General features: G+C 36.8%; 1 protein-coding gene across 2 annotated transcripts in view; it reads left to right on the plus strand.

Moving 5' to 3' along the window:
* Nucleotides 1-18,550, plus strand: part of LOC131683670 (atrial natriuretic peptide receptor 1) — a 369,276-nt gene that overhangs the window by 269,372 nt on the left and 81,354 nt on the right. Inside the window, exon 3 of one of the 2 annotated variants that reach the window (XM_058965852.1) lies at nucleotides 15,599-15,997. The exons of the other annotated variant lie outside the window; for it this stretch is intronic. Within the exon in view, the coding sequence (XP_058821835.1) occupies nucleotides 15,599-15,997 (399 nt within the window). The remainder of the gene's footprint in view (nucleotides 1-15,598; nucleotides 15,998-18,550) is intronic. 2 annotated transcript variants of the gene reach the window in all.

Here is an 18,550-nt window from a genome sequence, read left to right on the forward strand (position 1 = left end):
AGAACGACAAATTTTGGAAAAGTTTGCTGAAGACATGTAAGCTTTATCTGTCATACTTTTCATTTTACAACAAATTTAAAATCGAAGGTTAGGGTGTTTCTTAATGTTTAAACTGATTTATTCAAATAACTTATGCGGTATTGATTTAAAACTGAAAAAGCCTCCAAACAACTTTAAGATTGTTTTAAGGCGAATAATTTGTTTCATGGCACCACATATATAACTACTTTCGCTGAAAAGTTATGAGCACATTTCCTCCAAAAATAGAATTCTCTGGAATAACAATATCACTCATTGGGGCAAACAAAAGATAATTACATTTCAACTATAACTAAGTTCATGATTATAATTATAATTGAGCATTAAATGGCGAATATTAATGAATCAATATTAAGTGCTTGCATCTTTTGAATAATAGAAGCTGGAGTTTTGATGCGTTAGAAGAAAAAGTTCGTCTTCAAAAACTCTGACAAACATCTGAAGGATAGGTTAGGAAAAAATGAAAACTGAAAAAGTTATAATAAAAATTTGGGTTTTCATGAATTGACCCTTTGTAATATGTTTAAATTTCTTTCACGGTGGACACTATAAAAATATAGTTCCGTTTGCATGATAAAATATTGCACTTTACAATATTTTTCAGATAAACAGCTGCTAATCGTCGACAGGTTTTCAGTGGTGATCTTATGTGGCTTTTCTTTTGTCGGTTCTAGCGGTAAAGAGAGACAAATCTGTCTTTACCAGGAGGCATGGTGGTGGACTTGAGTGATTCGTAGTTTTGCTGCCTAAGCACGACCCCCATCAGCAGAAGACAAAAGTTAACCCCGTAAGGTATTAAGTCTGTTCTAATGACCCTGCCACTTCTAGTTTTCCGATCTGTATACTTCATATCTTTGCTCTCACTTGAGTACGATGGCTTTAAATTTTCATAACTTTTTCTGCCCAGTAGTCTCTAGCTAATTGAATGTCGTTGAAATGTACAAAAAAAAAGAAATAAAATCAGAAATGGTGGTCAAAGATAAAGTTTGGCTGTCTTCCAGAAAATAAAATTTTAAAAAACTTTGTTGAAGACACTAGAACTCTGTGTCGTGTACTTTTCATTATACAAAAAATTTATCAAAAAATTAGGGTATTTCTTAAAAATGGGTTTCTTTATATAACTTTTGCAGTTTTGATTTTTCGTTAAGATCACTTTAGAAATACTTCCTGATATTATGAAGGAAAACAATTTGTCTCAATATACCGAACTTCTAGTTTCTCTCGTTAGAAAGTTATATTTCCTTTTTACTAAAAATAAACTATTTTTCAGTAAATATTGAAAGATATAAAAAGTATCGTATTTGCCATTTTTTGGTAATCTATACTACAGAGCATGACAGCAACGGTATTTAATGTTAAGTGCTCTAATCGAAGATAATGCTATTTGAAAAAGTTTTATTTTGATATAACTTTGAAACGAAAAAAGTTTAGTAGATGGCACACAAAAAATCAATTTTGGCTTACTTTTTGGTCATTTGAATGCGTACCTCCCCTTGAAGAAATAGCGCCCTCGCAGTTTAAAAAACGCCTATAACTATCTAAACAAAAATAGTGATATATTATATTGGTGGAATCATAGTAAATTTATTGCTTCAACAAAAATGTGCGGCAATAAAAGTTCTAAAAATCTCTAGAACTAAGTATTCACGAAAAATTCATACATGAAATGATAATATAAAATACCGATTTTGAAGAGACATCCTACCTTAAATATTGGAGTTTAACAAGCGTAAAAAGTTGATAATTTGAACACAAGGACCTTCTAAATTTAAGAAATATGATTTTTTTTCTTGAATACGGCTTTGAAACCATAGTGCAATGCACAGTAGGATAAAATGCACCCAAGACGCAATTTTTTTTCAATAAGCTGGATAAAATTTATCAAAAAAGGATAAAAAGGTCTGAAAAATTTATTGCTGGCATTTAGGTTTACCTTAATTCCCCCTTTTGTTTGAGTTTACGATCAGGACTTAGAATATATAACTCGGAACAAAGTTGAATGCAGATGACCAAAGTTGGGAGTTTTTCTGTAAAAAAGTCAAGATGGAAGATAGTTATCATGACTGCACGAAACGTATATACCCATTTAACCTCAATTCTTCGTACAACTTATGTTTAAACTAATCTTGGCTCTATATTTCGGTAAAAGACTAAAAGTGGTTGATCAATAGTGATAATTCTTACGTAAAAAGCCTCGGTTATCGAAGAAGATAGTTGGAATGACCACACGAAACGAGTGTAGGTTATCCTCTACTAATTTTCATTTCAAATGCAATACGAAACGCAGAACCAAAAATTTTGTACAGTTGTTTGGCACCCTAAAAGATATGGAAAAAATGATGATTTGACCCACTTTACTATATATTGATGTCTTTCATGTAATAAGGAGAAAGGAAACAAATTACCCTCAAATGATACACTTCAAAAGATTAATGCCACATTAGACGTAAGAGCAAAACCATATCAATTTTTATGATTCGAATATTGTGCCTCCTTGAATGACAAACTCGGTCGAAAAATATGCTGCATAACGCATTTTCTAATGTTCTTGAATTATAATAAAAGTGCTAAAGATACACTTGTTAACTGCTGCAATGATTAGCTACTGGACTGGTAAACATTCGCAGGAAAAAAATGTCATTTCTTGTTCACAAACGAACTTCTGTGTGGCTTTATAGGGGTTCTGTTTTTGTGTGTTTAATTTGTCAGGAAGGGACAACTTCTTCCCCAGAAAGGCAGTAATTTAGCTCGTCTCATCCATCATTTTCCCGTCTCTCATGAATCATAATTACTCGATTTTCTTCTATATAGCCATGTTCTCCCACGGTACAGGTTTTCACGGATTCGGGTTGGCCAACCTAAAACACGACGTTCAAATGGAGCACCTTGTGTGTCCATTCTAATGGTCGTTCGCGGGCATACGAATTGCTTTACGACACTTTTTTTCTGAATGCCACTCATCAGTCACTATTATGAGGTTTGTTTTATAGTTTACATTTACTTTTCAACGCAGTGCTCCTGCGACCTTAATTATTGTCGCCATTGGAGTTAAAGGCGATGTTTATGGCACAACATGCTTTTGTACACCATCCTAAAATTGACATAGTAACTCATTTTTGAGATAATAATCTAATTGCAATCGAAGCTTGGAACGATTTGACTCGACAATGCACAGTGATCAAGAATACACAATTGGTGAGAATTTTAAGATTTCGCTAAAACTAAACAAGTTAGCCTCATTAAGACTATGGGAAAGATTGCATTCAATAAAGTCTTAGAGTGACTAATTTTAGAATCCATCAGTCATACTTTTCATTTCGCATGAAATTAAAAATGAAGCCTTTGGGTGTATCTTAGTGTTTCTTTGAGAAATTGTTTTATTCATATAACTTTTGCGGAATTGATTTAAAACTGAAGTAGTCTTCAGGCAACTTTGTTTCAAACCATCACATATTTAACTATTATCGTTAAAAAGACATTAGCAATTTTTCGCAAAAAAACTATTTTTTGGGATTCCAATATCACTGATTGTGGCAAACGAAAGATAATTCTTTTTCAGCTACATATACGGTCATGATTCAAGATATAATTGAACAAAAATGGCGGACATTTTTTTTAAATTTAAGAATTATAATTAGTTATATCTTTTCAAATATAGAAACTATAGTTTTGGTGTGTTAGATGAAAATATTCATCTTCAAAAACTTCGAAAATCATCTGATGTTAGCACAAAATGAAAACTGCAACAGCTATTTTAAAATTTGGCTTTTCCTGAATTGACCTTTGGTAATATAATTTAATTTGCTTTAACGGTGGACAATATACAAAATATAGCTTCGTTCTTACGATAAAATTTTGCACTTTCCAAGACTTTTCTATTATTTTAAATAGTGAGTAAGGTGGTTCTAAATTTATTAAAATCAGAAATTTATTTTAAATTTTTGAAATCATGTTTTAAAAATTTTGCAGATAACACTAGAGCATTTTTCAAGAAAATTACCAAAACAAATTAGAGTGTTTCTTAAAAAATTTCCTTATTTATATAACTTTTGCAGCTTAGATTGTTCGTTAAGATGCCTTTGGAAATACTTTCAGATATTTTTAAGGAGAGCAGTATATCTGCATACCGAACCTCTAGTTTCGGCGTTTGAAGTATATGTACACTTTTTACTAAAAATAAGCTATTTTTGAGTAAATATAGCAAGATATAAAAAATATCATGGTCATTTTTGATGATATATACTACAAAGTATGGCAATGATGTCATTTAAAAAAGTTTACTTTTGTAAGCAAAAGTTCTCGTAACTTTCTAATTGAAATAGTTAGTGTATATGAACATATTAGGGGTCCTAAAATATTTTTTTATGTTACTTTAGTGTAATGCAAAATTTACAAAAGTTGTATAAATCCGCCGTGTGATATCCGGCAAATAATTGACCTGGATTTCTGTTCCGATGTCGTAAAAGGCGACTAACAACAGATATGGCTGTTGATAACAGTTTATTATCTTTCTCTGGACAAAACCAGCCTAGAGCCAGTGTGGCATCTGGCGAGTTCAAGTATCTCAACCAAGAATTGATTCACTGGGTTCCTTCTCCCATGTCGAAAAAGGCGATTGAAAACAGGAGCCCTCAAGTCACAGTGTTTCTCCGCGCTAAGGACTGAATAGCTAGCAGGACTAAAATGTGCCAGTTGTGCATTAGAGATGGGCGGGTACGGGTATTTTTACCCGATACCCGACCCGAACCCGTACCCGTAGGATTCGGGGCGGGTTCGGGTTTTGTTATCACCGGGTACGGGTCGGGTACATTAAAAAATATTTATTCCGGGTACGGGTCGGGTCGGGTTCTTACGAAATATTTCGCATTTACCCGTATAAATATTTTTGAATGTTTGGGTGACCTTTTCCCGCCAATATCAAAAAGTGATAACTTATCCTCGTAGAAAAATATTAAAACAAGCGTTATATTCCCATTTTGATATACAGTCGTCCTATAGGTCAGCGTGAATTGAATGAACGGGACTATCTATAGATTTTGAGCTGGAAGTTCATAATCTAAATTTTGCTATACTATTAAACGGGGAAACATTGCTTTTTGTGAAGTTCCTCGAGCATTTTTGAAGTATTAATGTTGTAAATTTCCTTCATCTTTCCAACATTCAGAAAGACAAACAAGTGTATGGGAAAGATATGACTTCTATCGACCTGTTTAAGGAAAATAGTCTAGATTAACCACCAAATTTAAAAAATGTAGATTTTTTATGGTTTTATTGACAAAAACGTTTAGCGTTACTACAACATTTATTGATACACAATATTATTCCGATTAATCAAAAAAAGCAGATAAATTGTAATCTTTTCAATTGTAAAATCATTTAATAAAGTACAAAACAATCATGGATAGAAGTTGAGTGTATTTAGAATTATATTGATGTTTGTTTAGATGTTTTTTGGAAGAATTTATCGAAAATTTACTAAAAGAAGCCCATTAAACTGAAATATACCCTGATTTTAAGGTAAAATAGTTTCGCAAAAAATGTGATTAGTGCAGCTTCTATGTCAAATGCTGTTGCCGAGAGGAATCTGGAACTGTGGCATTTCTGTTTTCGTACACATGTAAAGATTTATGCCGAAAGATAAGCATTTCTGAACTCAATTTCATTTTCAATGTAAAATCGTATACTGAATCCAGAATCCAAAAATTTTACCGTAGAACAGTTTTCGACTTAGAGTGAACTTGTTTGTTTGAATCAGATGAAAATTGCGAAAGTTATTCATTTTTTTTGTAAAATAGAATTTCCAATTTGAGTTTCTCTGGGTCAATTTTTTGAACCCTCTCTTTTTCTTAGAACTTTTTTAGAACTCTGTTAAAAATAAAATGAAGAATTTTGAGAGATTTTGAGCTATGGTAATATTCAACTATAACAATAATTTCAGGCTAATTGAAGTGATAAGTCATCGAATGATTGGTATACAATACTGCATGTAATATTTATACGAGTTATACAGAAAATAATACTCTTATGATACAAAATTCGTTGCAAACTTAACCCTTACACCCTTCATATCTTGAAAGTCAAGCTGCAGGACTATGTTTTGTGCAATAATAATACAAATTTTGCTACATACTACTACATACGTCAAGTATTGTAAAGCTAAAATTTTTTTTTTCTAGAGCATGTAGCAGTTCGTACAAAGCTCATTTTAGTTTTAAAACCTGAAAATGTGAAGTTCAAAATAATTTGAAGAACCTAAAATATTTTGTAGCTTACTCACGCACGTAACACTTCTGCAATGTATTTTAATATAGAAGTTTTGTGGATCAGTGCAGTGAAATCGATACGTCGTAAAAGCCTATGTGAATTTAGTATAATTTCAAATTACAAACTTCTAGCCGTTTTATTAAAACTGTTCTACTATAATTCTTTTGAACTTCTTGTTCGGATTCAGCACACAAATCTACATCGAAAATGGAAGTGATATATTGAAGTTCAGAATTTTATCTTTATTTTGTTTACCAGTGTCCCTTGGCCTGGATAACAGTTTTCGAACGTAATAAGCGAATTTCCTTAAAAAATGAAAATACCGCTATGTAGCCTTGGGTTCGCCTACTCCTTCGAATCACGTAGATTGAATTTATTGATTGAAAATCGGGATGGGGTCGGGCACGGTTTTTAATTTTTTTTAATGCGGGTGCGGGTCGTGGTTGGGTCGGGTTCGGGTCGGGTACGGGTCAGGTTCGGATTCTTTTTCTTGCTCGGGTACGGGTCGGGTTCGGGTTTTGTATTTTTATAAAATCCGGATGCGGGTCGGGTTCGGGTAAGCTTACAAAAATAATATTCGGGTTCGGGTCGGGTCCGGGTACAAAAAATCCCATACCCGCCCATCTCTATTGTGCATGGAGTGTCGTGTGTCTTACCCCTTGCTGCGTTATGCGAGTTTCTGACACAGTGGACATTTGTTTCTTCGCAAATACTGGGATTCAAATGATGGTCATGCCCCTAATACCCATTTCGAGGTTCGCTATAGGCGATTTTAAGCCAATGTGTTTGGTATCTTCTAGTTACTATACAAAAAATGCTTATGATGAAATATGTAGTTGTATAGTCGTGTATGGTTAGAGTAGCACAAATTAATCTTTGGCATAAACGTACAGCAACTATGAATCTATCCAGCCTTTAGCAGGAATGAAAAGCTTCCGTAGCTTTCGTTCAAGAGCCGCATTTCCATAAAGGAAACTTCTATATTGGAAAGCTACTTAACTCCGTCTTCGTAGCTTTCAACAAAAATCGCACGACTAATCCACGTGAAATGTACACTTGCGATAGTGCTATTGACGTCTTATATCCGACCTCACAACTCGCGATATTTATGTTGTCACAGTCAATATGACTGTCGATAACATACATAAGAAATACGTCTATTGTTCGGCATATTTGCCGCATAATGAACCATCACCTTCTGATGAGTTCAAAAGGGTTGTATTATCATACTTTGGCAGAAATTAGCCCACCACATAATTTGGGATGTGTTAGATGTAACTCTTTGCTCTGACGGTATTACGCATAGGTTGACAAACTGGCTCGTACCAAACGAGCTCGAACCGTCGTTATCTAATCATAAGTACATCGTCTTTGATCACTTAAACGTCTTGCTAAATATCTTCATATATCGTAATCCTAAATCTAGAAACTTGGACCTTTACGAAAAGGGTTTGGCAACTAGGATTCATGGGTATCTTCCGACGAGTGGAACTCCAAGTGACTTGGATGAGGTCGTGGATAAAACAAACGCACTCACAGTAACAGCATACCAAGAAGCTTGTCCACTTCGAGTTATGCGTGCTTCTAGAGGAACACCTTGGTGGAATACCGTCAAACAAGACTCAAAAAGTTACGTATAAGAGCTTGAAATCGCAGCCGCAGGGACGGGTCGAAGGCATTTAAGTTGGTTTGCAAAGCATACAAAAATGCTCTTCGATCCTCACTTTATACACAGACTAACGAAGTATCAACAAATGCAGCCAAACGAGCACGAGGGTATTGCGAGGGGACGTAAAAAGAGAAGCCTATGCAAAGCTTATGGGATCTTCCGTGATGCCAGCAAATATTCATGGTTGCTAGTTTTTTCTGTTTTCATTTCCGCAAGTCTGTGTATAAAGTGTCTATATACTGAACTGTCTTTTTGACACATACATGGAAAGTCCAAGCTGTACGGAGCCATCACCGATGACTGCCCCTGGGTTCTTTTGAGGTAGTTCTGATTATTGGGCATTTGCTCATAGAATTATGACAACCGAATCGATCAAATGGAAGATTGAGTGCTTTGCTTCGGATAAGTCTCCGGGAAAAGATGGAATCATTCCAGTTCTGCTTCTAAGAGGATATAAACATTTGTTTTTACTTATAGTCTTGCAGTAGGTTTCATTCCATTAGCGTGACGGGATAAAATTCATTACCAAAGGTAGTCGCGTCACTTATGAGGAGGCAAAGAGCTTTATGCCGATCACTCTGACCTTCCTTTTCAAATCAGTGGAACGTTTAATCGATCACTACATTCGGCATGTTAGCTTGGGCGAGCACCCGCTTCATGCAATGCAACATGCATATCAGCCGGCGAAGTCTGCTAACACCCTGTTACACACTGTTGTCATTGAAGGTGCTTTTTGCAACGTGTCTTTCGAATCCATTTTGAAAGCAGCACAAGGTCATGGAGTACCTTCAAATATCACGAACTAGATATACGATGTGCTTATTGTTAAGACATGTAGAGATAATGAAACTGCATATCTGAGAGTATCCTCAAAGTGGTGTGCTGTCACCACTTCTACGTCGCCGTTAACTTGTTGAAGAAACTTAATGAGCAACATATGGATTCGCCGATGATTATCATGTAATGATCACCGGTATTTGCATTAACACAGTTTTTGATTTGATGCAAAAAAGCTTTATGTGTTGTTGAGCAATGGTGTCTTCATGTTGGGCTATCGGTTAATCCAAATAAACCATCAATGATGCTTTTCACGCTACGTAGGATTACAACCGAAACTCATTCGTTGCACTTCTTTGACTCTGAAATTATTGTCGCAGATTAAATTAAGTACGTTGGGGTAATTTTCGACTCAAAACGTAATTGGACAGCTCACATCGATTTCAGAATCAAGCAATCTTGCACGGCTTTGGCCAATGTAGACGGGACTTCAGTCAAATCTTGAGGACTCAAATCCAAACACATTCAGTGGATCTACACAACGATTGTTAGATTAATACTGGCACACGGGTGCCTTGTATGGTGGAAGAAGTCATGACAATCCAATCAAAGTTAAACCATCTTCAGAGGATGGTCTTCATGACGATGGCTGGTGCGTTCTCGACAACACCTACTGTTGCTCTAGAGGCACTCTTGCGTTGCGTTGCGTTGCATAAGCACGGTATACTTCGTAGATTGCAGACTGATGACTCTCATTTCCAGCCAGACTACTTGAGGAGCATGGTTTGGGAATAACAATTGATCCAGTCCAAGCGAGAGTTTCGCCTGAGAGCCACCATTGCGGGCCACGACCATCTTTACCGTAACTTGGGATGAGAAAGGAAGTGTTGATGTGGTACTTACTTAACGGAAGGCCCCTACTCAGTGACACTCCCATAAGTACCACGAATTGGGTAGTGGGTGGGTTGTTAGTCAGGGTTCGCTTCAAGCAAGCGATGCGACTGAGACTATATTTTCGTGCATGCTTGAATAGTTTATTGACTGTAGGATACGTAAATCTTCTAGGCGTTTAAACTCTGGCTAATAGTTTATTGAGATTGTTTCATCGAAAACAACTAGAATTCCGGACAGCCGGCTGTCGGGAGTGTTGTCGACAATGTAAAATGGACCGTAAACAATGAGTTTAAAAGTGGTATGGTGGAACATTCAAAAATTACGTCACGCAAAGATTATACAATACTAACTAACTCTCTGTCATATTACCACGTTATTTTTCCCCTTGGTCTAATACGAATCAAATTATTTTAGTTTTTCCTTCTTTTTGTAGTAGCACTTTTATGCCGCTACTAGCAAAAGTGTTCATGTTCTATGGAATTTACTACATACATGGCGCAATCGTGCGTAAAACGGCCGATTGCGTCAAAGCACATGACGTGCTCCCCTTCCATTTATGTCACAATTATTCATATCTCTTCCTCCTAATAGCGTGGCAGAATTTATAAATGATCCTTATTGGTATAATCACAAGCATATTGAGATCCTGTAACTTGAAATTTTCCACCTCGTTCGAGTTAAACGTTCCGATATTACAATGAAGACGCGAAACAGAAAAAATACAAATGCTGCGTTCCTAAACGATATTAACAGCATGCACGAATCAAACACCCCCCGTTTCCAAATAGTACGTACATATTCTTAGCTCAGTATAATTGACTGATGAGTTAATGGACTAAAAGTAAAGCATTAAATATGACCATAAAACATTTGTTCCTCGTGCTGAAATGATTGCCGCAAATTGGTAATTGGATTTGAATTGATCTTGCGAATTGTCAATTCTCCACCCTCATACGTAATTCAAAAGTCATTCACTCAGACAAGACCATGCGTATTTCCCACCCGCATTAAACACCTAGTGGATTCGTTTCCTAGTTGGTCAAATAAACACTAAACAAACAAATAAATTAGTTTGTTCAGTCGAAAGAAATGTCAGCTCGATTGGCATCAACCGGCGGATACGTGTTCCCTTAAAATGCCATCAAATGAAAGTACATTTAGAATTACATGCGAAAAAAAATGTGCAATTCAGAATATAACAAAATGAAGATTGCTTAATTATTTGCATTTAAAAAAGATCAGAAAAAAATAGTTGCATAACCAAGGTGGTTCATTTTCAAAGATAGCACTGCTGATGAATCACTGTATAAAAATTGGTGATAAGGGACGCGGACGAAAATATCTGACCACCGCCACTGTTGCTCTAGAGGCACTCTTGAACATAAAGCCAAAATACGTGTTTCTGAAACAAGAAGCACTTTCTACCGTCCTTTGGTTACTGGGCTCTGGAACAGTAACCTAATAGATCGTGCAACTAACCACAAACTTGGGATGAGTATAAACTTGCTCCCAGTGACCTTACATTCATATGTAGTTTTCTTTTTAAAACTTTCAATATGAGAATTCCTCCTCGCGAAGAATGGCTATGTGGATGGATGGAGCGACAACTTGAGGAATACATAGTTTGTTATACTGACGGTTCTTTGTTGGAAGACCGAGTGTCTATTATCGTGAAATAAGATTAAACCAATCTTATTCGTTTGGTAGGTACAGTACAGTATTCCAAATCTTCGTGATTCTGTGAGGCGTAAGATCGGTACTCCAACAAAGCATTTGCGGTTAACAGAATCTATTTTTGCTCTGATAGTCAGGCTGCCCCGAAAGCACTTAGTTCTGCAGATTCGACATCGAAATTAGTAATCGCATGTCGAACTCAAATAGAAGAACTTAGCATTTCAAATGCAATCAACTTTCTATGGGTACCCGGTCATTGCGGTATTACTGTAAATAGATGGGCGGCCGAATAGGCTTGAGCTGGTACTTCACTTTTCCAAGCACATTTGCAGTATTCTAGTCAGGGCACTGACTGGACATTGTAAACTCAATTATCACATGGCTACTATTCAGCGCGCTGAGTATTATTCGTGTGATCTTTGTGAATTAAATCACGGAACTTTTGATATGCATCTGCCCTGCAGTAATGCAATTGAGTATCCGAATTTTTGGTTCTCCGAACATAGATGAACCTATGTATAGAAAGCTGAAACTCAGGGATATGCTATTGTTCCTAACCCAGTGTGGTAAAGAACTATAGTTTAAGCCGTGTATGAATGACAATATCTCTTCGGAGGTATTGTCGTTCTGTTATCTCAATATCGCCCCGGGAGTATTGATATATTCGCTCACCGAGAAGTGTATTTTATTCCGTTGGAAGTGAAGAATACATCTGTATTGTCTATGTTCTCTGTGTCGCTATTTTCCTTATCCCTGACGTTACCACTTCCACAATTCTTCCCATCAGGAAATGGTGAAATGACAAATCACGGCACGGCACTAATCTCCGGTCAGTATGGAGAACGTGCCATTTGAGCCAGTCGCTACTGATTCCTGATGCGTTTGTGCCATTTAATGTTAAGTGCTCTGATAAAAGAATACGCTATTTGAAAAAGTTATACTTTTTGTGTAAAAGTTGAAATTAAAATAGTTTAGTAGTTGGTGCATATGAACAAATTGTGCCCCCTAAATTAATCTTCCAGATTACTTTAGTGTAAAATATAAACTACCAAAATAATATAAATAAAACCTGTTGTAATCCACTTAGTGGTACAATTATGCCTTTCTCATTTCTCCAAACTTTGATTTCATCGCTGGTTATGTTTCAATTGTAGAAATGTCTAATACATTTTTAGTACACTTTGCACCTATACCCAATGGTTCGCCAGCTACGAACTTGAGATGCTATGTGTCGACAGTGAAACACTTGAAACAAAAAATATCATACTTAATTGGCCTAATCAGCATTAGTTCAATGTTGTCTTCCTGCTAACTAATTTTGTCATGCGGGGGTGGGTGTGTGAGGAGGGTGAAAAACCAACAAACGAACCACTCCCCCGCTTAATTTGGGATGCCTTTTGTGATAAAGCGGTGGTATAAAGATGATGGGGTTAAGAGAGGGGGGTATGAGTGATAGATGGGGTGTTTAGGGTTGTGGTACCGGTAATACCGGTACCGAAAATCCCGGGAATACCGACCAATTTTGGTACCGCAATACCGGTACTGAACAAAAGCCAGTACCGGTATTTTCGGTACTATACAATTTTTAATGACAAATATGTAAACTCTGCAGGGGGATCTGGTTCAAAATGTCGGCCTGCAAGATAACGTTTAATTATATTAATTTTCGTTGTAGATAAATCGTTGAGATATCATCTTTGTGTGGGAATGAGGTGGGGCCATCATCATAATATTTCTATAAGTTAAAGTTTTATTAGCGACATTCTGATTGGTTTCCATTATTCACTTATCTATAAAAGAACGAACAGCGATTTAGTAGCTAACAGTTTTAGACTTGGTGAACTGCTTCAAAAGGTGCGATTTTTAATTATTGGTGATATGAAAATTCAGCAAAACTCCATAGTTTACAGGAAAGCAAGGAGCCTTGATATGCATTAGAGAATAGTAGGCAAACGACATAAAGGTCGAAACCAATTTTCAGAAAAGCAAGAGAGGCAATGCGATTAACCTGTTCGGATTTACTGCCATTCTCGCTTTGATTTACTTTTGTTAATAGGGTTTCATACATTTACCATCTGTTCAAGTCGAAAGTCGCACCACTTAACAGTTATTGATTTCAAAGTGGCCTAGATTTCGAAATAAAAGAAGGTGCCCTATACGAAAAATATCTTCTGTGAAATTAGTCTTGCCATTCCGAAGCAATTAAAAACAATAAACATGTTTTTTGATCAGCGCAAATCAATCATCTGAGAATAAGATCATCAGTTTGAGCATTCAATTTCAGTTTGAACCTTTGTTCGAATTTTTTAAAGAAATATGCGAGTACCGGTACTTTACCGGTACTACCGGTACTGAGGGCTTCAGTACCGTAGTACCGGTTCTCGCCAAAAAGGGTCGGTACTGCGAACCCTAGGGGTGTTGGTCTGATGGGGGTGGAATGAGAGGTGATCTAAGGGGAATTTACAGGGATAGTAACCAGTAAGGAGGAGGGGGGAAGTCAGTCGAAAAAATTATGGTATTAGGTTGACGATTTTCATAATGATTGTATATCCTTTCTATATGAGAAAGGCCAAACTGTTTTTAAGGGGACCACTCTATTTAAAACATCGAAAATCTGCATTTGTTAGAAGACTTTTGAACAAGAACAAAGTGCCATAGAAAAGTGGTCGTTTGTGTTAATTAAGATACATGCCTGAACTTTTTTTTTGAAAATCGTAAGTGCTACCCTGAAGAAACACCCTAAAGCGTACATTTGGATTTCTCGTGGAATGGAAAGTATGAAAGATAGAGCTTGCATGTCTTCAACAAATTTGTCTAAAATGTATTGTTACACAACATCGTTGACAACAATCAAGTTCAATCTCCACCCGTTAAAAGATTTAATCTTAGATCTTGTTAAAATTTGAACCACCCTACCTGATATTCAAATGAAAAGAGGAAAACTTTGCAAAACATATTGTAAGGCTAAGTTGTTTTGTTTTAGGAAAAGGTAAAATTTCTGCTAAATGTACATTCTGGGTCACTGTGCAATGGTAGGACTAGAACGAAGTCTGTCGTCGTACCTGTTCCAGCCAATTCGTCAGTACATTAATTCCCTGTAAGCTTAGAAAAGCTGGGTGCCAATAAAGGGTGCAAAGCATTTGAAGTACAACAAGCGATTTATAGTTTTGAGTTTATTCAACTTTTTACAAATACGCACAACTCGAAGCGCCTGAGCTCCTTTGTATGTATGTTGCAACTATGAGTGAGCTTGTAATATCACTACTTCATCCCAAACGGTGGAAATCTAAAAAACCTACTAGCAAAGCTCTCTTCGTAGAGGTGATTCTTAGCCTGAGATTAAGTACGATATGCGACGATATTGATAGAAATGTTTAAATGATCAAATAAGCTATATTTATGCTTCGATAGCAAAGCGAGCCAGTTAACAAGCTCATGCAAAATACTGTTGGCGCAGTAAGTTAAACCTAACATCTCTTAACCTTCAGATCATGCAAATTTGCTGGATTGAGCACATGCACATTCGTCCTTCTTAAGTTTTCCAATTATTCTCATAGCATCTCAAATAGTTACCAAGCTGTCCCAAACGATGTTTCCGTTGATTATGTGTGCAAATCCATTTCTGGCACAGTTTGATACAAAACATTAATCATCAGAATGGTATGGTATTATTCGACACATATGTTGAATAATGCACGGTCGTCTTCTACGACATGCGAACAGAAGCACACTGGATCAATTATTGGCTTCAACCCGCCGGACGCAACACGACCTCTCGGTTGGTTTTGTTCGAAGAACGATAATAGTCTTATCAATATTCTAGTGGACCACATCCGCAAACGCGCAAACTAATGAGATTTTCTATTAGTACGCACACTCTACCAGCGCGTCTGGTATCTTATGGCAAAGTTGTATAATCAACTCATTGCAAATTTAAAGAAAAAGTTGAGTTCTCATCGTTGCTGAATTTTGCTCTCTAGCATCTAGGCTTGAAATTTTGATCCGTAAGCGGTATGATTTGCGAGTAACGCACATATTAAATATAGCAAGGTAAAAAAGCCATATGACGCACGAGACCATATCTGAAAATGCTATCCATTAAGTGATACGTTTCAATGGAGTGCACCCATTAATAATTTCCACCCATTAATAATTTCATTTGATTTGATTTGCCAACGGTGACCAGCGAAAGTAGGAAAAATAACCCGAGCCAGGAACCACTTTTGTTCGGTCGGACAGTCCAACATGTAACGCATGTAACGCATCTGTTTTTATTATTAGACGTCTTCTTTGGCCCAATCTGCGATTACGTGATTGCTCCGATCGCGCGGTACAACTCGGTCTGGGGAATCCCGATTCTCACCACTGGCGGTCTAACGGAAGCGTTCTCCATCAAGTCGCCAAATTATCTCACCCTGACGCGGATGATGGGCAGCTATAGCGATTCCGGGCTGGCGGTGCGGGAAATTTGCAAACACTTCAACTGGACCATTCAGTCGTTCATCTATCATGACAACACCGAGCAGAGCGGAAAGGGCCACTCGGATTGCTCGATGGCAATTTCGTCGATCTTTCGGGCGCTGAACGCCACGGACAACTTCTCACACCATTTCGACGAAAGTGAAACAGATTACAAGGAGTATCTGCGGATTTTAACGCGAACGAAGAAAAGAAGTCGAAGTAAGTTGAATTGAATTATTGCATTTTCTGCTTTTATAGTTGTGATTTATTGAGCATCAAAGACAGTTAAAATAATGGTAATACATTATGATACTGTAATTGCCGCAAAGTTCTACTCCAGTGATTCTCTTAGTTATTTTCAGCCAAATAACGGTGAAAGATGTGAAAATAATAGCATTTTCGTGCTTACCTGCTGCTACACCGGTGAAATGCTGAAAAATAGATAAACTAAATACACTCAAGTTTGAAAATAAGTGTAGTACCGACTATACCGGTGTTGTGAACGGTCAAAAGCAAAAATGCCATAAAATCAATGTCAATCTATCTGTATTGCAGTTCCAAATCCAATGAATCTCCCATTAACTTTCACATTAAATTTCAAATTTCAATTTATTTTGTCCGCACACTTTGACTTTCAAATGTCAATGCATCGAAAATCACCAAGCCACTTAAATGTCCTTAAGAAATTCTTGATCTTGAAACGATGAATGACGTGAATAACTTTCTTGCCGAATGAAAAGACCGATTTGTAGCAAAATTTTCTTGAAAACAGCTACGATATTCTTGCATAAATTTTAGGTATATTTTTTCATTAACATAAATTGTGTATTGCTTCCAATCTGTTGTTTTATCGATCTGTTTTAATTCTAACTTTTGCTTTTTTTTATTAATTTTCTCTAAAATATTATATTTTTTTTAATTTTTATTATTATTATTTATTATTTTGTTATTTTTCTATTTTTTCTGTTCTCTAGTCATTCCAATTTTTCCTTTGTCCTACTTTCTCTCTATTTTTGCGGTCACAATAGTAAGGTATAGTAAACTGTTTGCTTTACGAGGAAGATCATGCAATTGCTCCAAAAACCGACCCTCTTATTTGGGCCCGGAGGACCGAGTCGGTTTGACGGAGATGCCTGCACAGATTTAAAGAAACGAAACGTACAATATTCCTATCGGCTGCTTTTGAATTTCATTTTGATCCGAATTCCGGTTTCGGAGTTCCGATTCGAAGAGTATGTCACGTAGAATATCTAGATATATCACTAGTTTACAAAAAAAATAAGTTGCATGAAAAAAATTGCGCAAATTTTAGGAAACTGAGATGGAAAACTCCTTTTAGTTTTTGGTCAATATCTCGTAAGAAAATTATTAAACGGCGCCGGTGGTTGAGTGGTAAGCGTGACCGCCACTCATTCCAGTTGGCCTGGGTTCAATTCCAGCCGAGGTCGTTGAGATTTTTCTGAGGTGAAAAAATATGTGGTCACGTCTTCCTTTGGAAGGGAAGTAAAGCCGTTGGTCCCCGGTCCATGAAATTGGTGGATCGATATCTAGTCCAGGTAGTGGAATCACCTCTCTGGCGTCGGTAAAGAAGAAGTATATCCAACTTACTCTACTAACAAAAATATCCTCCTCCCGTGATACTTGTGGAGTGCGCAGTAGTATATGCGGCCTCTAGCAAAAGCACGTATCGGACTAACAGTTCCTTCCCTTTCCTTCCGCGATCTACGTTCGGGCCTGGCTGGCGCCGGTATTGATCAGAAACACTTTAGGATTACCAGGAGTTGCACATTGAAAGATGTTTCGCTAATCCCAAGCATATATCTCATTTGGCAGGCCATCTGCTCTTGCGGACTGAGGAGTGAGCCTTTCGTGACAAAGGGCACATTAAATGGCGAGATCTACAAATCTGAGTGCCTCGAGAAGCGCCTTTTGCCGTTCTTGCAGCAGCACGACAAAGCTCAGCTATTTTGGCCAGATTTGGCATCATTCCACTATTCTAAAAGTGTCCTGGAGTGGTATGAGGCCAATTCTGTCCATTTTGTTCCAAAGGATATGAATCCGCCAAACTGTCCGGACTGGTACCGGATGACACTGTAAAGACTTTGATGGAGGGCATCAAGCGAAAATGCGTTCAATTTTACACTCAAGGCTCCATCGATTAACTTTTCTTTTGATTTTAGAAGTAAATATATGTATAAAACTACCCTAAAATTTTGGTTTGATTTTAAACATTATAAGAAAATTGGCATGACATTTTCGGTGTCGCAATAATTTCGTGTTCGCCCTTTAAAAATGAATGGCTGATCGGAAATCAGTAACAAGACTTTAATATGGCTAGTATCGACGATCGCGGTGGATAGGTCCGTCTATGCCAGGAGACATGCTGGGAACTCGAGTGATTCGTAGTTATGATGCCTAAGGTCGACCCTCATCAGCAGAAGACAAAAGTTAAGCCCGTACGGTATTAAGCCTGTTCTAATGACCCTGCCACTTCTAGTTTTTCCGATCTGTATACTTCGCATCCTTGCTCTCCCTTGAGTACTACGGCTCTAATTTTCATAACTTTTCCTACCCAGTAATCTCTAGCTAATTCAATGTCGTTAAAATTTAAAAAAGAAAATGTGACTAACATAGTCGAAATAAAAAAAGAAATAAAATTGTTTTTAATTATTATTATTTATAATTATCTTTCGACCCATTTCTCTACGATAGACACATAAATATGCTAAATTTTTTTTTCACTTTTCAGTATTGAGATGATAATCTTCGAAT

The sequence above is a fragment of the Topomyia yanbarensis genome, chromosome 2 (assembly GCF_030247195.1).
Source record: "Topomyia yanbarensis strain Yona2022 chromosome 2, ASM3024719v1, whole genome shotgun sequence".
Taxonomy (NCBI): domain Eukaryota; kingdom Metazoa; phylum Arthropoda; class Insecta; order Diptera; family Culicidae; genus Topomyia; species Topomyia yanbarensis.